The 23,343-nt window shown below is 42.7% G+C and overlaps 1 protein-coding gene across 4 annotated transcripts; it reads left to right on the forward strand.

Annotated features, from left to right (window-relative positions):
• The first annotated feature begins 13,658 nt into the window (after positions 1–13,658).
• Positions 13,659–17,604, forward strand: LOC133927269 (uncharacterized). 4 transcript variants are annotated; one of them, XR_009911306.1, is made up of 3 exons: positions 13,659–14,090; positions 14,890–16,350; positions 16,914–17,604. XR_009911306.1 is itself a non-coding variant. In XM_062373657.1 (2 exons), exons 1-2 carry the CDS (start codon positions 13,831–13,833, stop codon positions 16,262–16,264), a joined length of 1,635 nt encoding a protein of 544 aa, XP_062229641.1. In that variant the 5' UTR covers positions 13,659–13,830; the 3' UTR covers positions 16,265–16,690. The 4 variants fall into 4 exon arrangements, 1 of the variants encoding a protein (XP_062229641.1); XR_009911307.1 differs by having other exon boundaries at positions 17,030–17,604; XR_009911308.1 differs by lacking the exon at positions 16,914–17,604 and adding an exon at positions 16,625–16,690.
• The last annotated feature ends 5,739 nt before the right edge of the window (positions 17,605–23,343 follow it).

Here is a 23,343-nt window from a genome sequence, read left to right on the forward strand (position 1 = left end):
ATCACAGTGGAGGATGGGGTAGAAGTATGTGACTATTTTGTATTCATAATGCTTGTGTCTGGTTTCATGGATCAAAAGAGGAAAATGGGTAAAGTTTTGTAAAGTGCATTAAATAGTTATAGATTGCGAAGAATCTGGTTTCTTCAAATTAGAGAGTGGACTGGAATAACTATATTAAAGTCATGGTTTTTGTAAAGGCCTATTTCTTGAAATCAGAAGGAAGTTAGAAAGGTCTTTGAAGCATAGCAAAGTTCATGTTTATTGCTCTATCACAGAAAAGATAGGATAATAAACTTGAACAATTGGGATTCATTGTTTCTTGAAATGATATTGCAATTTGGTCGAGGTGCATGATGTCTGAAGAGGAACTTATTGTTTTGGATTTCTTTTGAGAAGAATTTAGTTTGAAGACGCTTTCTGGAAGATCAATGCCATTAGCGAGGAGCACCATACCAAGTCTCATGTCAAGAGCCATGAGGGGATGAAGGAGTTGGAGGAAAAAAGACGACTCAGGTAGCACTATGTGGAGATGCTCCAGGTCCTCTAGTAATTTCTATTGAAGGGGGAGGTATAACTTTGTTTCCTAACTTGAGAGCAAGGAATAATGAATCGTTGTAGGACATCAGACAATTCATGTTACTTGTGTCTGGGAAGGAGAACCAGGACAATTAGAAATTGAATTGAGTAGGTTTGGTTGAAATCAAGTTTCTAACCCCCCCCCCCTTCATTTGATTGCTTTTCTTTTAGAGGTTGCTTGTTGATGCATTCTTTGGGGAGGTTGATGCCGCTATCAATGAGGGGAATGCTTCCCTGATTACTGCCAAGGGTTAGGAGGAGCTGCAAAATATGGAACTAGAAATGGAGGAAGATGAAGGGTGAGCTCCAAGGAAGTACTACGAATATTTGCACTCCCTGAACGATAGGCAGAGGAAGGCTGCATATAGTGATGTGGCTATTCCACTAATGATTGTTGCTGGTCTAGGAAGTGGAAAGGTACATACACCTGTCTTTTTACCTTTTGTTTACATAAATTAAGAATCTATTGAATACAGTTTCTTAGCATACATCTCTACTATATAGGAACTTTTGCAACTTGTACTATTGTTATTATATATACAGCATCAGTGGTTGTGCATCTTCGCCTCTCTCACTGCATCTAATAAAAAACCATGCTTCCATCCTCTCATGAAAGAAAAAAACATTGAATAGGCCGCACTATAAGCTCCCCACTCAAATCGATTTGAACCCCTTCCCAATCAAGATCTTTCTCTCCTCACACCATCTCTCTCTCTCTCTCTCTCTCTCTCTCTCTCTCTCTCTCTCTCTCTCTCTCTCTCTCTCTCTCTCTCTCTCTCTCTTCGGTGTCTACGATGCCCTCCGGTTACTCGTGCCTTACGTACGCGACGCTGGAGTCAATGGACGAGGGCGATATGTGGATCCTCATTTGGGGTTGTGATGCTCTATTGTGCAGCGTTCGGGCTGAGGTTTGCGGTCTTTGGTGCTGGCAATTGTTCAAATTGGTTGTGCAATTTGGGGATTGAACGTTCCTGCTTGTCCATGATTTCGGGATCGCACGTTTGTTCATGTGCTTGTGTGATTTGGGGATTTCATGTTCAGATTGGTTGGAACTTGTGGTGTTCTTCCTGCTGAAGCTCAGGCGTACCTGGGGCCCCATGCGTATTCGCACGCGGTGTTCACATTGTGAGTTCGCGGTGGTGGCGGCAAAGCCCGGCACCGCGTGGTGATTGCTCCAGGGTTTGTGGACAACTCAGGCATCCCTGCGACGCATCCTACCGGAGAGCAACCACGCTATGGAGGACTCGATAGCTGCTGGTGTTATCTAGTAGCCGGATCTGAGCATGTGATATGCACTCTCTTCATGCCATGACCACTAATTTGGCATTTTGAATCTGTGGCGATGAATTTCGGTGCCATTAGCGACAGCTGCGGCTGCGTATCCGCATAACCTTTCGATACCAAAGGTATGCGTCAATGATCCCAAACCATCATTATAATTATAAACCACTTTTACCATTATTGAACATTATGTTTGTGCATTTTGTGCCACTATTTCTTTCACATAGACTGTAGTTGTGTGTTTTGTGTGTAGGACACAAGGTTGACTAAATTATGATTAATGGAGATATGGATCTTGTTCGGGCTTGAAAACGTGCTTCGAACAGAACACGGCAAAACCCCTCCCTACTGGGAAGGCTCAAGCTTAGAGAAAAACAACAAGCCAAAAGGTTGAGAACGAGAGAGAAACAGAATCGATGTATGTGTGAAAAAGTTACCCACCAGCCATTTGAGGGCTTATTTTATGAGAGAAGGGGCAGGGGAAATTCGCTAGAACAAGTTGTCAGAGTTCATGAGGATCAGACCTCCAACCTTCAATAGCATCGAAAACCCTTTAGATGCCGATGATTGGCATAGGACCATCACCAGAAAACTCAAGGTCATCAATTATGAGGGTCAAAACAGAGTGAATCTAGCAGCCCATCAACTCATTGGATCAACAGTAGAATGGTGAGAGAACTACTGCGAAACATCAGTGGATGCCGATGCCATCACTTGGGAGGAATTCGGTGAAGAGTTCTGAAAGTACCACGTACCGGAAGGGACAACGGAAATGAAGTCTGACGAATTCCGTAGCCTAAAGCAAGGATCAATGATGGTGAACCAATACATCCAAAAGTTCATTTATCTTTCCTCCAGTGTTAGATGTACCACTAAAGTGTGAACTTATCCTTGTATTATATGTAAATTTAATTGTTGCATCTCTATGAGAAGTTCTGGTCTTAATTCCTGAATATGTATATTATTGCAGTAACTTTTCCATATCTGGTTATGTGTATTATTACAACGTTAGCTTTGCCCGGGTGGTATTGGATACTTAGATTATAATCATTTATCAACTTCAACCACATCCGTTGCCGCAGATTCAATTCTGATTGAGTGAAAATATACTTCAGGCTCTTGTGATCTGTATAGATCTCTCACTTATTTCCAAGAAGATATCATCTCCATATCTTAAGTGCATGTATTACTGCCGCCAATTCCGAATCATGAGTTGGGTAATTCTGTTCATGTGGTTTTACTTATCTCGACGCATAAGCCACAACATTGCCATCTTTCATCAGCACCTAGCCTAAACCCTGGCGTGATGTATAACAACAGACCACAAGGTACTTCTAGATATCTGATAACTTTAGCACTGAGGCAGTAGTTAGTCTCTTCTTGAGTTCTTGAAAACTCTTCTATAGACTTCATTCCATTCAAACTTGGTGTCTTTCTGAAGAAGCGTGGCCCTTAGCTTAGCCAATTTTGAAAATCCCTCAAAAAACTTGTGGTAATAATCCGCTAATCCAAGGAAGCTTCTGATTTATGAGATATTGATTGTTTAAATCCAGTCAACTACTACCTCCACCTTCGAAGGGTCCACTGATACTTCTTTTGTTGTCAGGACATGTCCAAGAAATATCATTTCTTGTAGCCAAAATTCACACTTGCTGATTTTGGCGTAAAGCTGATGTGCTCTTAGCCTCTCCATAACCATTCTCAGATGTTATTTGTGCTCTTCGACACTCTTTGACTATATCAGAATATCATCAATAAATATTATCACAAACATGTCCAGTTCTTTCATGAACACCCTATTCATCGGATTCATAAAGTATACCGGGGTATTTACCAGTCCAAATGACATGATTGTAAACTCATACAATCCATACCTTATTACAAAAGCGGTCTTTTGGATATCACTATTCCTGATCTTTAATTATAGTATTCTGACCTCAAATATATCTTAGAGAAATATTTGGCTCTTCTTAGATGATCGAACAGATTATCGATCCTGGGTAGCGTGTACTTTTTTATATAGTTATTTCATTCAAGGAGCAGTAATCAACACACATCATTTGGTTCCCATCTTTCTTCTCTACAAACAGAATTGATGATCTCCATGGTGAAGAACTAGGTCTGATAAAACCGCTTCATTGTAATTCTCTTATCTGCTCCTTCAATAATTCTCTTATCTTGGTAATCAGGACAGTTCCAGGCAAGAGATCAATAATAAACTCTATATCATGGTCTGGTGCCATACCATGTAATTCTTCTAGGAATACATCCAGATATTCACATATAACTGACACATCTTTTATTGGAGCGGCGATGAGAAGAGTGTACATGGACACAAAGACCCTTGCCTTGGTGGCTCAAGCTTCGAAGTGATCATGGCGGTAATGAACCAGAAGAGAGGCTAGTGGTGAGACATTGCTTGGTGGTTTGGTGGCTCATCCTAGTGAAGGTCTTATCTTTGTAACTTGGTGGCTCAAGAGCCGTGACCAGGTGCCAAACGAGAGCATATCCTTTGTGGAGCTCTAACGTGTACTAAAGGTGGCATTCATGTCATCGATACCACAGGATAAATATGTTTGTGCCAAGTTTACTATCTCTATCTTATTTACGTTTCCGTATTTATATTCTTACAATTTACCTTCTTAGATATATTGTAAGTGCTTTGATCGGTAGAGTAGATACATTAGATAAATCTAGAGCACATATAGATAGAAATTGATATAAATTTATCTTGTGTAGTTTTTGGAGCTGAATAAATTCTAAATATCCTAATTCACCCCCTATTATGATGTCACCGATCCCTTCAAAGTAACTGCAGGTACTCTGTGAATCTGCTTAAAATTATCATTTAGAACACACAATTTTATTTGGTTTGAACTGGAACTTATTAGGTGTAGTTTAATTTTAGTTTCAAAACTTTCAATTAGATTTTTATTGCACATTTTGCTAGATTTGAACAATCTTTGTCAAACCTTTGGATTTTAACCTTCACACTTATTTAGGGTAATTATGCACTAGTTGAGCCTAACATATTTAGGATTTTCACTTCTGAAAAATCTGTTAGTTTATTTTCCGCTACAAGTTTCAGCCAACGGTAAAAAAGGATGAATTTTTGTAAAAACTATCATTCACCCCCTCTATGTGACATCATTGTCCTTTCACGCGGTGGACGGCCTCTGGCATGAAGTATGGCCGAAGTGCAAAGCATGACCTCTCGCATGTTGGACGACCGGAGCATGGCCTCCGGCACGAAATAAGGCCAGAGCGCAGAGGGTCAAGCATGGAGGAAGGTCCGGCCTGGAGGCGATGACAGAGGGTGTCCTTTAGTATGGGGTGGCCTGAGCATTGAGAGACCTCCGCTTCGGCTCCGAGGTGCATCCGGAGGGTGGCCTCTAACGTGGGTGGTCGGAGGCGTGACACACTGGAGGGGATAGCTCGGAGGACCGTCTAGAGGGGGCCTTCAGTGTGGGGCGGCCCGAGCGCGCGGTGAGCTAGAGGGGAGCCTCCAGAGTGGTGGCAGTTCGAGCGTGGAGGTGAGCCGGAGGGTGGACTCCAGCGTGGGCGACCATTAAGCGCGGTGAGCCAAAGGGTCCGGCTCTGAGGGGCACTCGGAGGGTGGCATGAGGCATGGCGAGTCGAAGGGGCCAGCCCGAAGGAGCGTCCAGAGACGACATTCGGCGCGGGGCGGCCCGTGCACGTGGTTACCCGGAGGGGCCTTCGCCACGACGACGGTATGAGCGCAGAAGTGAGGTCGGAGAGTGGACTCTAGCATGGGCGGCCATTAGGCATGGTGAGCCAATAGGCTCGGCTCCGAGGGGTGTTTGGAGGGTGGCCTCCGGCGTGGGTGGCCTAAGGTGCGGTGAGCCGAAGGAGCTAGCCCGGAGGAGCGTCTAGAGGCGGCCTTCAGCATGTGGTGGCCCGAGCACACAGTTAACCGCAGGTATTGGGATCGGTGACATCCTAAGAGAGGGGGGGTGGGGGTGAATTCGGACACTTAAAACCTAAATGGCTTCAAAACTTCACAAGATAAACTATATCAATTTCTATCTAAATGTGTTTTAGGTTTATCTAGTATGTCTACTCTACCGTTCAAAAGGTTTGCAACCTACTCTAGGAAGGTAAGTGCGTAAAAGTATATTTCAAGTATGTGAATACAGAAATGTAAATAAGGTAGAGAGAGCAAATTCAGCATAAGGATTTTTATCCCGTGGTATCGATGTCACACAAGCCACCAATAATCCATGTTAGAGCTCTACAAAGGATATGTTCTTGATCTCCAAGACTCTTTCGGTCACAGCTCTTGAGGTATCAAGCCACCAAAGCAAGGCCTCAAGCATGATGAGTCACTAAGGCACCAAGGTAAGATCTCATCACTAACCTCTCTTCTAGTTACTTGTACGTCGTTTTCACTTCGAAGCTTGAGCCACCAAGTCAAGGGCCTCCACGTCCCCGTACAAGTTTCTTGTCGCTGCTCTATACCAAATCGGAGGGTCAATAAGCTTGAGGTGTCAGTGAGTCACCAAGACTCTAAGGCGTCGACGTACCTCTCAGTACAAGGTTGAATTACTCCTTGATCCACTCTCTAGGCAACAACACTTAGTAACAACTCTCTCTAAATCTATTAGCACTAATAACTATCTAATATTGTGCTTAATTGGCTTGGATGATCACTTTAAGCACTTTCATGGCCTAGATGTCTTCTCAGGTTTATATGAGGGTCTCTAGACTCCAGCACATTCAAATGACCGAGTGGAGGGGGCATTTATAGCCTCAAAACCACCAACTAGCTTGCTCCAATGGCTCAAATTCACTGTTTACGACAAATGATTTGGTGTAGAGAGCATAGTACTTACTGGACTATCTGGCATGTACATCTTCCAAAATTAGCTGTTAGAACTCCACTCAAAGCTTATGTGAACACCGGACTATCTGGTGTGATCTTCATCTCTATCGTCGGATCATCCAGCGTATGTACTTGAGGCAATCCGAGCCACTGACATTTCTCTGCACAAAATACTCCGACGTATTGCCCGGTGTATTCAATCCATAGCGTTGGACTATCCGGTGTGTTGTTTTATCTTCTCTTCTGAGCAAAAACACTCTAAAGTGCACTCTCTTCATTCATCGAACTATCTGGTGAGTAAGACTTCAATCTTTCAGCCTCTGTAACCTTCTCTGCAAGAAATCATCCAGCGCATCATCCGACGTGTACAACTCAGATTGCCGGACTATCTGGCATGTACACCTTCTTCTTCTTCTTCTTCTTCTATCAGAACACTCTGGCGTTTATCTCTTTGATACGCTGGACCATCCAGCATGTACTGTTTCCATTAGCTGAAACATTCCGATATGTACAAATGCCTATGCGCTGGACCTTCTAGTGTAGTCAACTTCTGTGGGGTTTCTCCAATTCAATCAAACTTTATCCCAGCTTTAGTGACTTTTTCACATATTGCATCTATGAGACCTACTAAAATATATACTTGATAAACATGTTAGCCCCATTGACTATGTTATCATTAATCACCAAAATCATATACATGCTCTAAAGTAAATGCTATAATCTCCCTAAGGTCATGTTTCCTACAGCGGGGGGCCTCTGGCGCGGTGGCGGTTCGAGCGTGGAGGTGAGGCCAAAGGGTGGACTTCGACGTGGGCAGCCATTAGGAGCGACGAGCCAAAGGGTCCGGCTCCAAGGGGCGTCCGGAGGGTGGCCCTGAGGCGCGATGAGCTTGAGGGGCTAGCCTGGAGGAGCGTTCAAAGGCAGCCTTCAACACGGGGCAGCCTGAGCGTGCGGTGAGCTGGAGGGGGCCTTTGGTGCGGCAACTTGTTTGTATAAAAAATGTGATATTGACTCTACATGAGTTACAAGTAGAATGAATTTGGTTCCACGAATTTGTGTATGGAAAGCTTGTTTAACATATTATGCGTACATGGTACCTTTTATGGTTAATATCTCAACAATATAGGAAAAGTACTTTGAGCATCTATTATCTTGTTGTTTACAGACATGTTGGCTGACATATATCTTTTGTAAACTACAATGCTCCTTATGTTAATATGACTGAACAAAAACATGTGACAATGCGTTCGTAAGGCTTAGACTGGCTTTAATTTGGCAAGTACAAGGTGATGTAGCATGCAATCTAACTATACTGTTTTAGTTTCTGGTACTCACAATTTGCTTCCTTAACAAATGTGCACTTGTTGTGTGATATCCATTATGCATCTAGTTGGTTCTAATAAAAAATAGCTTATAAACTTTTTTTTAAAAAAGGAGTTCTATTTCATCAAAGTAATGTAAAATATCTTAGACTCTACATTTGTAGATGTACATGGTCGATACTTATTACACGATTTAAATGAACATGCTGCCAAAGGAGGTATAACAAATAACCCAAAGTTGCAAATAATTAAATGGAGACTAACTTCAAAAACAAATTCTATTGCTAAACTTACATTCATTTTTTGCAAATATCTTCATTGTTGTTGTCTCCAACTGGCGGCATGCAACTTGCATATTATCCCTTTTCTCCATATTTTGCAATATAGCCTGAAAGCAAAACCAGTATGTTCCTCTAAAGATAACATGTATAGCAGAGTTCATATTTGCTTTGTTAAAAATAATGTCATTCTGGCAACGTCAAATTGACCAACACATAGCACTAGCACTAACGTCAATCCCAACGTCAATCCCATTTAACCATGAACCAAAAATATTGGCAACACTGTTTGGGGTCTTAAACCAAAAGTCACGTGGACAGTTTTCGAAGAAAAACTGTTGAATTGTAAATGTATATAAATAGATAATTATAAATGAACTTATTTTTTCAGCATATAACCTAAAGCTGAAAATAAGTTTATAAATTAGTACATCATATAAGAAGAATATTATTGAAATTTTCTAGATTTTTAGGATTTTATTTAAAGCACTAATAATTATTAGAAGTTATAAAAATATTCTGATTCGGAAAATTTTAGTTTAAATTCTACATAGATTTTTTTAATAAATTTAATTAAAATGGGTCTTACATAGATTATAAAATACGTAGACAAAATTTTAGAATTTTTAGAGAAACAGAAGATCACTAATTTTTAAGATATCAAAAGATAATTGTGCCATGAACAATACCCACAAACAGTATTAATGAATAATGCGTTTAGATGGAAGAACTGTCAAAAGGCTCGCAGAGTGACATCAAAAGAAAGAAAGATAAAACCGATGACACGGAAAGAACTTATTGAAATGACATGAAGGAGCAGGAAAAAAAACTGTGACAAATAAGAAATTTCCCCTACCATCAATGGCAGCTCCACCCATTAGTACTGTGCACTGCGAACTATAGCCCGGATCTCCTGAGGTTGACGCCGATGAGCCACACTGGCTCTAAAAGGCAAAAGCTCATCGAAACATTACCAGAGGCGAATATGGAGTTTAAGTTCGTCTAAGCTTAAATATTTTTTAATATAATACACCTATCTTATGCCGGTTGTTTTTTTATATGGATATGATGGGTACAGATCTCGAAGTTCATACAATGTCATCATAACAATGGTGAGGAAAAACCAATCAAAGTCTGAAAAAAGGACAACCTCAAAAAGAGAGCTTATTGATAAACGCCAAATTAACCAATACACGGATAACTTTGTGTTGAGAATATTCTGCTCAAAATAGACATATATGACTATTAGGATGTGTTTGGTTACAGTATAAGGTTGGATGAGTTATGCTCATCCATATTTTGTTGGATAGAGTCATCAAATTTTTTTAAGTAGTATGGATATCATGATTCAATTTCAATTTCTTGTTTTGTTGAATGGATAAGAATTGGATGTGATTCAATTTCCCTCCGTTTCTAGACCGTGGAGTGGAAGCCGCCCTTTCGCAAGAACTCGGGAGCAGCTGGGCTCAGCCGTCGCTCACTCGTGTGCCGGGCCGAATCGAGGCCGGCGAGGAAGTCCACCTCGCAGCTCGAGAAGGCCCAAGGAAGACAAAGAAGCGGCTGCAGGCCCATATGCGGCATGTTGATTCGACCGGGCCCATCAACATCGGCCGACAAATGGACGGCCATTGCAGCTCTGTGCCTTCTTCCAAGTGAAATTACTGCGATGCAGTTGTACCCTGCTATGGCGTCATATCACAGGAGAGTGCAGATCTAGCTAGTTATTACCGTATGTATGTACACGCTAGTGTTATTGTTCGGAGGGAGGAGGCGAGGATGGGTGGGCGTGTTTGTTTGGTTTTTTGTTTTTGCTTTTTTTTAAAACTGTGTTTTTAAAAGTTAATTTTGGATTTTAGCTGTTGATTTTTATGATAAATTTTTGATTTCTCAACGCATCAAAAGTCATAAAAGCTACTCTTATTTAGTTTATCAGCTTTAATTCAACTTCTCAAAAATAAATTTTTGGTTTCTCTAGAAGCTAGAGAAACCAATAATTCTTTGTATTTGGTCTTTTAGCTTTTGATAATAGAAAAGTCAGAAATAAAAACTCAAACAAATATACCCAAGTTACTAGGCATCATGTGTATATGATGTCACCGTACTCTTTTTTAGAAACCCTAATACAACATGCAGAAACACGCACGCACATACTCGCACCACTACACGTACGTACTCACTAATAAAAACTAGAAATAAGGAGCTATGCAAACCTTTGGTTTTATCTCTAATAGATAAGGTGTAGAACTATCTTTATTAGACACTCAAGACAGCTTGATTCTCAGTATGGACTTCACCGGTTACAAATTAGAAAGTCTTCGGATCGATTGGGTTTCCAAATACAAAGTTTGGGTGAGAGTGTTTTGGAACCTTGATCCTTATAAATTGTTTCGATCTCAAATATAAACTTGTAGCAAATAAATCCTAGAATTAAGAGGGAAAAAGATCATAAACCCAGGTTTGATTGGTCCTATAGGTGGGATCCGAGTACCAAGAACCGATTAAGTAGAAATACGGTGCGTGCTGTCATCTGTGAGCGAGCATGCCAGTGATCAACGTATTGTACTCCGCCATCTCGGATCGTACGTACCTCTAGACCACTTAATTGCCCACGATTTACGTCAGGATGCAGAAAATTTCCTTCGCTTGGCTTGCAGAAAAGCGATGCGGTCACTTTGAATGCGATCAGGGACGCCAGGTAATGCCCTGTTTGTTTTAATTTGCAAGCTTGTAGAATCTAGATTGTAAGGAGCTAAATTATAATAATTTGAATAGTAAAATTTGTAAAAACGGGTGAAATCAATATTGCTAGATTATTACATCTAAAGGATAAGAGCATGTTTATTTCAGCAATCTAGGTTTCAACTGTTATTATAGATAGTACAATCTAAATCTCAGAATACATATTCTACCAACTACTTTTTATAATCTCTGGCGAAAACAAATCTATCCTACTATAGGCGTGAATAGCTTCCTCTTGACAGAAAAGAGAGGTAGGGTTGCCTGCATGTATCGAATCCATCTCGCTTTGCCGGTGCTAGTGCAGCTGCCGTGTTGGTTTGTAGCGCGGATCCAGTTGGTCCCCTCGTGTGCGCGCGCTCCAGTGCCGGTTCCGGTACCCTTCTGCTGCGAATTCCGTGTGCGATCTTCAGCTGCAAGTACCATGTACTCGCTCAATATTACGAGTGGATGTACAAACCATCAGCTATTAAAAAGATGGGCGTGAACAGGATTGGTTGGTAAGCATATGTTTAAGGCTCCTTTGATTAAAAAAAACATAGAAATGAATGAAAAAACACAGGAATAGAATAAGGTGACGAGTGGAAAACGGAGAATTAGAAAATATAAGAATTTTTTAGGAATGTGTTTAGATAGTCTGTAGAAAAAATACATAAATTGTAGCCATGACAAACATGTTTTAGTTTACTTGCTTAATCAACCATCTATAAACATCTTTTTTATTACTCATCAACAATTGAGCCTCACTGACAAAAATTACCATTAGCTAATAGCAGTAATATTGAGTTCCTTCTTGTTCTTCGTATATAGGAATCTTACCAAGAGGTTTGAGTGGATGCTAAAAATTCTATGGAATCAGTATGCAAAGGAGTGGATTACTATAAAATACTCTCTCTGATTGTAAATATAGGTTATTTTAGACTCTTTAATTATTATTTAAATATAAATATAAATTATTCTTGAACTTCTATGTACTTTTTTCTCTTTCGTTCCTTTATTTCCCTTGTTCAATAAATACTACCACTCTCACAAATTAATACATTATCTTTTCTAATGCAGAATAAATAAATGGTAATAAGATCATTTGATCTATTTTCTTAATCCTTGTGTATAATCTAAAATAATCTATATTTGCAATCGGAGGAATTACTGTTCATGTTTCCTACAAGCAAAACAATATGATGGGAAATTTTTCTTTGTAAACAATGTTACTCCAAAAATCCTGTAATCCAAAGGGCCCCTTATACCTGGGTTTAAGCTCGTGGCAGTTTTTAGGGCCTGTTTGTTTCAGTTAGAGATTCTGAAAAGCAGCTTATAAAAGCTGGATTGTGAAAAGCTTTTAGACTGTAGATTCTAAATAAATTTAATGGACAGTTTAGTAAAATGGGCTTTCATAATCTATCAAAAGCTGAGAAAAAACAGCTTCTCACAATCCAATCAGCAGATTTTAAAAAGCTATAACCAAAAACTGTATGTTTGTTTCAGTTTCGAATTATAAAAGCTGAAAGCCAGAATCCGAAACTGAAACAAACATGACCTTAGCTTCCAGACGACATGCTTTTTTGGGTTGTGATATGACATGTGTGAGTAGAATCTCAAAAGAACGGTTCCAACTAAGCGTGGGATTTCCACACGATTTCATGGAAATCTGTGCTCGAAAAGAGCATCGAATTTAAGCAGCATCTAATGAGTAGGAGTATCAAAGAACCCCAACAAACCATCTGGAATGACGAGCCAAAGTACCCTGCCTCCTATCATTAGAGTTAGGGAAGCATGTTATGCTGAGCGGGAGAGACGATTAAAGGATTGTTTCACATAACTTCAACTTTAAAATTTTTAGGAGCCAGATATTTTTATTTTTAGAAAATTATAAGTTGAAGATATAAATACACTGAAAGTATTTAAATGAGTTATACTATTTCAATTTTAGATTAAAAATAAAAACTTAAAATGATTTATTTTAGCTTGTACTATTAAAATCCGATTATAAGCAAAAAGTTAGAGCTCTATCAAACCGAATCTTAGCATCTAGATTCGAGCGCAACGTCGGACCCGAGCGCAGCGTCGGATCGGACGTCTAGATGCTAACAGCCCCATTCTAGGTCGCGCAACTCATTTGCTTATACATACATCGAAAAAGTAATTAGCGGACAAAAATATTATCCATTTGAGTTAATTTCGTCGGATGATGTGTAAAACATTCTCGAAGAACTTCTGCAACAAATTTCTATAACATCTGAAACATTAAAGATTTAAAAATATAGAAATTAACTCGAGTGAATAATTTTTTGGTCCGCATTTATACACAAGAGATTATAAAATACAACATACAAAAATAATCATGACAATAAATTTATATAACGTCTTAAACATTAAACTTTAACGTCCGAAATATTAAGGTGCGAGGACAAAAAATTAACTCAATAAATTATATTTTTGAGTTCAAGTAATCCGCCCAGCAAAACGTCCGGACGTACTTAGGCCAGCATTTCCGGACCTAGAAACGCGGATGGCCCCACCGCTCAGCACCGCACAGCCGCTCTGGTCCTACATGTCACGTTCACGCGCAGTTGCAACCTGTCGGTGCGCGGAGCAAAGAAGGCTCCCCATACTTCCCACCCGACAACCACAGCTCGCTGCACCACTCCTAATTATAAGTCCCCGCGCACCGCTCGCCGTCCCACCACAGATACACTTCCAAGCAACTCCGGCCGCCGCAGAGTGATGCGGCGGGGTCGCCGCGACGATAGCTAGCCGCTCGGATCAGGTGACAGGAGAGTGGGGCGGTAGAGGAATGGGGGTGTGGAGGGAGGGGGCGGGGTGGTGCTTCTGCTCCGGCGGCGGCGGGGACTCCAGGTCGGAGCGCGTGAAGGCGGCGATCTTCTCGGCGAAGGCCGCCACGCTGGCCGCGGTCGGTGTGAGCGGCAGCGGGCTCCTGATCCACCGGGACCTGCTGCTCACCACCCACGGCAACCTGCCCTCCGCGGCCGCCGCCGACGACGCCGAGGCGCTGCTCGGGCACGGCCGCCTCGCCACACGCCTCGAGCCGCACAGGTGAGTTACATGCTTCTCCCACTTCCCTACCCCATCGAAATCACTGCAACTTCTCGACGCGCGCGAGCGCGTGTTTTTGCAGTGATTGCAGTGTGATTAAGCTGAGATCTGCTTGCTCCGCTTGCGGCAAGGCAAGCAGGACCAGTCGCTTGCGAGCGGGTTCCATGCGGCGGCATCGGGCGGGTTTGTCGGTGGTGGTGGGCGAGCTGTTGCTGCCGCTGATTATTAGCCGTAATGCGGCTGATTAGAGAAAGGAATTGCTAGTGATTTGTGGGTTGCTGTTCGGTAGTTAGTGGCGTACTATGTGCGATCATCGCTGTAATGATGGTGGTGGCACTATGAGCCAACCAGGCAGGTGTTCACAAGCTGAACAGTGTAAATGGTGACCTTTAGTACCGGAAATTGGCATTGGTACTTGGAGAAGGTTGCATAGATCTTCCTGGTTTTTGTTCAGTATAGTACTGGTTAAAGTTTGTTTCTTTTCTTCATCACAAAGGCTTTTGGGGACATCCAAGAAAATTTTATGACACCCACAAGCAATAAGTGGTTCATGATAAAAAAAGAAGAAGCACCAATCTTGGGTCATGAAAAGTTCAACGTGCCCTGATTTCCCATTTTATGTCGAACCAGATGAATTTTGCTGCTCAGTCAGAAACTGTTTCTTGAAAAGCTGAGCATTTTATGTTTGTCAGTTGCATGTTTTTTTTTTTTGCTTGAATAGATTCTTCATTGCGGGCTTCTTAATATTTGTCGTTTCTGATTTCAATTTGTGTTCTATCTGAAATGGTTGTTTCTGCAGATTCTTCATTACAAGCTCAATTCTAGACCTTACAATAGTGGGTCTTGATACTACAGAGAGCGACTCAACTCCGCAGGGTCAGCAACCTCACTATTTGAAAACATGCTGCAAACCAAGCTTAGATCATGGCAGTGTTGTTTACTTGCTGGGGCATACAGGAAAAAAAGAACTGGTGATCGGTGAGGGAAAAGTAGTGATTGGCACAGACAACCTCATAAAGCTCGCAACGGATGGGGTGACATGGTGCCCTGGGTCTGCCGGTTTCGATGCCCAAGGGAACCTAGCTTTCATGATCTGTGATCCAATGAAGCTGGCCTCTTCCCCCATTGCAAGATCTTCATCGGCATCCTCAGCATCATCACATTCATGGAAGAAGGATCAGCCAATGCAATTTGGTATCCCCATATCTGTAGTTTGCGATTGGTTGTATCAGCATTGGCAAGGCAGCTTGGACGAGGTTAGCAAGCAAAAGTTACCTCTTGTTCGGCTGATGTCCAGCAGGAGTGATCACTCAAGCACCTCTTTCACTCGTCGTCATGTGTTCAAGCCTGACGACGAGAATGATGACGCCTCCGTTTGTTCAAAGCCTAAATATCAGCAGGCGTCAGGAAGCTCAGCCACTGCAAGGATTTCGCATGAAGCAAATCCTCTAGTTGATCTGCGCACAACCAATGAGCAGGGGATTGCAACGCCAGAAATATATGAGTCACCTAGGCGAAGTTCTTGTCAGGCTCAGAAGGATGCTGCACCGATTCAACTCTTGGACATCAACTTCCCACCCAGGGCTCCAAAGACTATCTTTCTACCACTGCCTCTGAAGCAAATGCTTTCTGATGAGAATAATACCGAAACATCCAAACCTAGAAATCAGTCTAAAGATAATGGCTTTCCATCAGGGCTGATATGGCACCGTAATAGTGAGGCTGGCTGTAGGGACCCTCAAGTAGCTCTTCAGCATAATTATTGCAGCAGTGAGGGGCAGTCGAGCTCATCACCCGTTGAAATATTGGAGTATGGAGATCAAGACCAGTATAGCAGCGAGGAAGAGACAATGTACTCAGCTGAAACCATGGAAAGCAGGAACATTCCAAGCCCCAGGGAAAAGCATGTCGGGAGGAGCCAGAGCTGTGTCGCCTACAGCAGGTGGAGCTCCCCAAGGGCCTCGTCGATACAAAACGGGTCCTTGCGAAAGCAGCATACACTGATCCCTGTGCGGAAGACACACTCGCAGAACACGGCTCTGCCACAGAGGAGTCATGACTATTTGAGCCCAACGGTCTCCTCGGCTATGAAGAAGAGGAACTCTGTGGAACAGCAACAGCCCACAAAGCCTCGACGGAGCATTGTGCAGTCTTCTCCAAAATGGATGTTTTGATGGTTCTGTGGCTGGAAACGATGAGCAAAGCAATACTGATTCGGTGGAAATCTTCTGCTCCTACGTTTCCTCCTCCAAACTTCCCTGTACGTTGATGCTCTCTTCCCTTGTTCTTTCTCTATGGGATTGTGTGTGCAGAATGACTTGGATAAATAAAGGTAAAAAAGCAAAAGAAAAGCAAAAATCGACACGAAAGGTTACATATGAAATGTATTGAAAGCGTCATGCGTGAGCTGTTGTGAAGAGATGTATCTTGGCATGTAGATTGGATAAGAACTGCTACAGATTGCAGTATTCAGCTTACCACTTTTAACTAAACACTCCTTAACTATCACTTGGGTTTTTATTTATTTTTGCTAGGCTGCTTCTATTCTTTGGCACTTTTCCATGGGTGTGACCACTGTAATCATTTTGTTTACTACTGAATTGTGGCGTTATGTCATCCTAAATTAAATCAGGACACCAAATAGGTGGAGGGTTTGGCTACCATGTGAGTTTTTTTTGGCTTAGCCATAGCAAACACTTCTGCAGGTCTGAATGTTGTTGATGCTTTAGAGTATGTTGTCTGTGTGCCAAACTATAGCAATGTAAATAGCGTCTGTGCTGAACGAAGTAGCAGAGCTCATTGTGGTCCTCTTCTGTATTGCAGTTCAACAAGCTATTCTTGTCTTCAGGGTTCAGAGGCTGCTACTATCTGTATGATGAGATCACAGACAGCCTGACCCCCCTGACGGAGTTCATTTCTGCATTTCTTTGTACTCGGAGCATTCCAGTCATTTTGGCTGAAATTTCCTGTCCTACCTCAGGAAGCCTGGTTGGAGAAATATGGGGGTCCAACTCTTACGAGGCACCATTGGTTTGCAAATTGGCATGCGTCTCCTTGCATACTTGACGAGAGTGTCAACAATGTCAAACCTGACCAATGAATCCAATTAATATCATGATGCTAGGATGAGCTTGGGTAGCAAGTGCGAACATAACATCAACGATGTCAGGCTCAATCAGACATGGAATACCTGAAGCACGAGATCAAGAATCAAACCTGACTAATGAATCCGACTAAGCATGCATCAACACAGTCTCCTATAGGAAATGCTGGTGCCCTGTGCTGTGCACATGGAAATGTTGCTGCCACTCTGTCCCACAAGGAACATGGCATGCTTAATCATTTCTCGAAACAATGTATCGTCTTCTCGAATTATATGCCAGGGGTGTCAATTTAGGAGAACTTTTGTCATGTTCATTCATCTCAACATATGTCTCGCTTTCACATGTAAAACTACAGATATTTACAGAAACAAAGACACATTTCCGGTGGCACAATAGTATGGTTACGGGTTACCCAACAGCACAGGCTCGCACAGCTATGCACATGCATGGATGGTTTACAGGTTATTCCATGCGAAAAAGGAAGATAATGGAATCGAGATGAGATCCATGTATACTAACTTTTGCAGCCTATCGTTGTTTTTAGTTCAGTATTAGGTCAAAAGCCACGGTGTAATCATGACTGAAGCCTGAAGCTGAACCTTTTATATTCTGAACGAGATCGCATGCAGGAGCGGCAAAAAGAATAAAAGAGGGAGAGCAGTGGTGATGAAGTAAGTTTAAGTACTTCTGCCGCCAACAGTCAGAGATGAGGAGAAACGTTGTCTCTTGATTACTAAAAGATTTGCACATGGGCTAATCTTCATCAGCTATGCACAACTTAGGCACTAAAGAAAGTTTCCGTAAAATAAACATACGATGTGGAAATACACATAAACTTGTCTGGAAAATAAAATTCTTAATTCTAGCAACATATCAGCATTGCTAGTTAGAATGTCAAAATATTTTTTTTAAAAAAAGGGAGAAAAACGATGCATACGATACTTATATTTTAATAACACAATTTCAAGCAAACAATAGAATTTCTCGGTCAACTTATAAGCATGGACATATGATGAATGTGTGTATGCGGGTTCACTTTTGCTAGTGGAAAATTAGACATCCTCTGATCCCTGTGCAGCAGTGCAAGTGCATTGTAATGCTGGGACTCATGATGTAAGGTTATCTTCAGCAGCTATTATAAATTTTCATTCTTAAAAACATTATTATAGTATCCATTATCACTATTACAGTATCCCTTATTTTTTCATCTCCAGCAGCTAACCTATTTTCTACCTTCTACTACTCTTTTTCTTTCTCCGGTCCCGCTATGAGCCTCTGTAAACAGTACTACTATAGTGTTACTGCAGTAATGCTACAGCAACCTGGCGGTATTTTCCTCCCTCCGGACCTACTGTCAGCCTCTGTGTACAGTGTTGCTACAGGGTACGGTAGCGCACGGTAGCACTAGAGACAGAGTCCGGCGAGATGATTTTTCAGTGCTACAGTACACCGCAAAAAGTACTGTACCACTGAATTCTACAAATTTGAAACCACTGCTGGAGTAGACCTAAGTAAAGAAAATACGTAGGCTTCTAAATAGCCAGCAAAATATAATTCATAATTAAGCTTACGGTCAATTTGAAATGCACAGGATATTTATATGGTATTGCTGCTGCTTTTTTAAAACAAATTACCAAGCAAAATATCTTTAGAACTGGGTAACAGTAGGATAAATGTACATTGATCAGACTTTTTTTTTCGACGGAAGGGAGACACTCCACCACATTTTTATAAGAAGGCACGGAGCCCGGATTCGAGCCCCAGCTCGGTTCGTGTTCATTGGTCAGACATAAAGGACATTAATAATATTTTCATGTATTATATTGATGCCTAGTATGAAAAACATGACTTCTCAAATCTCCCACATAATTCAAAATTACCAAAGCAGCGAAAAGAACATGATTTCTGAATCATGACTTATGTCAGCATAGACTGTAAGCAGAAGTCAAGACATGCACATGCATATGAATATCAGAATGTAGCTGCCAAATGCGGGGACAATAGATAAAACTGGTAAGGTCTGGTCAATCCGGTCACTATTTTTTTAATATAGATTAACTCAGTTTTTATTGAAAGTTAATATCAAAGTTTAAAAACAACAGAAGAGGAGGGAAACATAGGAAAGGTAACAGCTAGATTACGAGCACACCAGAGAGATCGCATACACAGAGAGTAAGACAGATGTACATGTTAGAAAATTACATAAGGCCAGACGCCCCCGTGTCAAGCACAAATACATCAAAAGCCAGACCATATGCTGGAGAGAAGTAACGCAGCCACTCGCGGACCTATAAGGAAACACTGTCCATTACAAGCTTGTCGTCATGTTTGAGAAGGAGGCTCTATTTCTGCATGAAGGATATAACGAGGATCAGGACATCAACCGGCTTGGTGGGGAATTTCTTTTCGATGGCCATGGTGTTTCTTGTCCTCCATAGTGTCTAAGCAACACCTGCGAATAGGAAGAGGCCTAGGGTTTGAGAGATTTTGAGAAACTTCGAAAACCAGCTTACCCATAAATCAGCTACCGAAGCGGGGAACCTATTCCACCCGAAGATATCTCTTAGAGCACTCCAAGAAAATTAGGCCAGAGAACATAAAAAAAAGATATGGTTAACATTCTCTAGCCTACTACACAAACAACAATATAAGCTCATTTTCCAACCCCTCTTCTTTAGGGAGGAGGCAAAAAGGAGTTTGTTATGGAGCATCTGCCATATAAAGATTTTGATCCTGAGGGGGATTTTATAAGTCCAGAGCTTCCTAGCCTCCTTGCTAGAAACACACTCAAAAGTAAGAAACCTGTACATTGACCTGGTAGTAAATCTCCTTGATTTATCTAGGGGCCAGATTATCTCATCCTCCATTTCATTCATCTGGACGTGTTGCGGCCTGTCAGGATCCTAACCTTAGGTTCCCTTGTGCCTCCTGTATCAGTCTCTGGATCAAGTAACTGATACATACATAATTAAAAAAATAATATCAAATACATATTTTGAATAAAATAAAGTAAAAAAATTACCTAAAAAGAGTTAAAGATGGTTTTGTGGACAAAGATCCACAGCAAACCAGCCAACCAAAAGAGCTTACAGTGGAGCAGAGCGAAACGAACGATGCAACTCAATGCCACAAGCAACTCGGGTGCGGACGCGACCGTAGACTTCTTCTCTTTGACTTCAATTGGGTCGAGGTTGATCTCCATCTCAACAATCTGAAAGTAGCAAGACTGAGTACAGAAGGTACTCAATAAATCCTATACTACTTCAAGGGGATTGATAGATGCATAATGGATATTTCAATGATAAGGCTTTACGGTATAGTTTTCAGTGTAAAGCAGGTTTTATGCAGTTATCTAGTTTAAAACAAGATAACATGATAACAAAGCTTTTAAAATAATTTTAAATCCAGAAAATAGTAACAAGTTATATCTAAGGATTTTTCTGTCCTGAGATAGGCTACACCTCTCTCTGCAGTCTCTTTTATCACATATGGTACACCTCTAGTACCACATAGATCCTAGCGAATTGAACCATGTCGGAGGGTGAACTCCTGTCGCAGGGATCCCGAGAGACCCCTTTTTAGAGATTCGGCCGGGGGGATGATCCTGGAAAAGCTTGTTTGGGAAATAAGCGGGAACGGAAACAAATGCGATGGCTGGCGGGAGATGATTGCCCTAATGCGAGAAAAAATGGGTGCACCGGGGTTTAGACAGGTTCGGGCCGCACGGAGGCGTAACACTCTACTCCTGTGTGAGCGCTATATTTATCCTTGAAGGGAATTCTTCAAGGATGTATCTGGTTCTAAGGGGAGAGCCGTTTACAAAGAGCTTGAGGCTCTCGTGTTCTAGCTTGGCTTGAGCTGGTTCGAGCGTCTGCGTCCTCTTCTTCACATACTTTCGGTTCCTTCGGTCTTGTTCGTCGGGGGGTCCTCTCTTTTTTTAGTGTTCTCCATCCTTTCCTTTTATAGGCGCGCCGACCTCAACATATCCTGAATGGGAAAGAGGGGATGCGAATGCCAAGGTGCCACGGAGAAAGGCGTAATCATTTCATCTTGACGAAGTGACAGGGGCGGTGGAGAAATGCGGCGCGCATCCGACCACCCGCCACTGTGGAAGCCCTCGGGCGCCATAAAGGGGGCCCGCCGGGCAGCCTCAGAGGTGTCCGGTGCGCCCACCCTGTCTTGTTCTTCCGCCATGGCAGGGTGGCAGACGGAGCGCTTCGATCTTGGCAACGTTATCCCGAGGCACCCGGATGAAACGGGACGGGACCCGTGCATTTAATGGACCCACGCCCCCCCCTGCCAGTGCATGGCAGGGTCTGACACTGGGGCGTGGGCAGCTGAGAATGTCAGGATGTCAGGCCGCGCGTGCCTATTAAATGCGGCATTGGGCCTTTGACTGGATGACACCCTGACGACGGGACCCTTCGGGTCGTCGAATGATCTTGCGCGAACCTTCGGGGAACCGAGTCCTCGGGGGCTGCCACGTGCAGCCCCGAGCACTCTCTCCCGAGCACTTGAGTGAGACCTTCGGGGAACCGAGTCCTCGGGGGCTGCCACGTGCAGCCTCGAGCACTCTCTCCCGAGCACTCCGGTGGGACCTTCGGGGCACCGAGTCCTCGGGGGCTGCCACGTGCAGCCCCGAGCACTCTCTCCCGAGCACTCCGATGGGACCTTCGGGGCACCGAGTCCTCGGGGGCTGCCACGTGCAGCCCCGAGCACTCTCTCCCGAGCACTTCATTCCCGGTATTTGGGCTCTGCGGATCATCGGGGAATTAGGGTGCTCGGGAACCAGAGGCGGCGGCCCCGAGCACCTTCTCCCGGGACTTAGCTTCTTCTTACCTTGCGGGGTGGTGACATGTGGCGGATGGCCGGCCTGGTCTCGGGACTTAGGGACCCCTGGTTCTGAATACACCGACAAACCAGCAACTTCATCATACGGACATCTAGTCCACACACTCACTCATCAAGACACACACATCCTGAGTCTAATCAAACGTGACCATGCCTTTTCATATCTATGACCGCATAAACGGCTATTCGAATAATTTTACACTCTGCAGAGGTTGTACACTGTACCCATACAATATGCTCTGCCTCCATCCGTTGCAGATGGAGGAGTGAATCATACCGAGACACTCTAATCATTTTTTCTACTGGGCCTTTCTACGTGATCCATCAAGTGCTTCAGGTCTCGTATAGAGGGCAGACCCACGATTCGGCTGGGGCGAAAACTCCTTCACGCAGAACCTAAAGACACCTGACTCAATATTGCCTCCCAGGCCTCCTAGTATGATGTCTAACTCGATCCAGTGAAAGAAAAGTCAAGTCCTGCCCATTCAAACCGTATGTTTGCACATGGTGGCTAAGCATGACGGTGCAAGATTCAGTGCTTATACGGTTGGGGCAAGCACTATCATTGGCACTGAGTATCACCTAAAGCATCCAACGTATGAGATAGCCTCCAAATTTCAGAGTACTAATCCGCTTGCCCCCACCAAAACAGTTTTTACCTATTTTACATATCTCTTACCATATCCCACACAACATCAAGGGTTTCACAACCATCAAAGATTCATGGTATATGAGTTTAACATAAATAACATTAAATCGATATCTCCGAAGAGATGTATTTTAAAAGCGATATCTCCAAAAAGGTGTATTCCATTCTAAGCAAGCTAGATATTAAGGCGTCGTCCGACGTTAATATAGATAACGACAGAAAATCCTAGGATGATATGTATTTCGGATGAGACATTTAAGGTATGGCCGTCCGACGATACAATTGGCTCTAGCACTTTTTGTACTCACCACATGCTGATCTAATGGTAAGGTAAGCCGATTATCATATGCCATGCTGACACTTGCCTTGCGGCTTTATGACGCGTAAGAGAAAAAGAAAAGGAGAAGCAAGGTGGCGAGGAGCCGGAGGTGTCTGGGACACGCTCGCGGTAACCCCAGTGCCATAGAGTCATTGCAAGTGGGTGGTTCCAGGTATGAAAAAGGTTGGCTCGAGTACCACCTTATGTGTATTTTTGTGAGTAGCACAAGCCGAATGGTCATCGAGTCATGTGGGTAAAGTTGTACCCCCTGCAGGGTGTAAAAATATTTCGAAATACCGCGCTCTCGGTCATGAGCATGCTATTGTTTCA

This window comes from Phragmites australis, chromosome 1 (assembly GCF_958298935.1).
Source record: "Phragmites australis chromosome 1, lpPhrAust1.1, whole genome shotgun sequence".
Classification (NCBI taxonomy): domain Eukaryota; kingdom Viridiplantae; phylum Streptophyta; class Magnoliopsida; order Poales; family Poaceae; genus Phragmites; species Phragmites australis.

What these genes read in the sequence shown, in the direction of transcription:
- LOC133927269 (XM_062373657.1), top strand. Translation starts at nt 13,831, where the DNA reads ATGGGGGTGTGGAGGGAGGGGGCGGGGTGGTGCTTCTGCTCCGGCGGC. An exon ending in ACACGCCTCGAGCCGCACAG is followed by an intron (nt 14,091 to 14,889) that starts GTGAGTTACATG and finishes TTGTTTCTGCAG; the next exon opens with ATTCTTCATTACAAGCTCAA.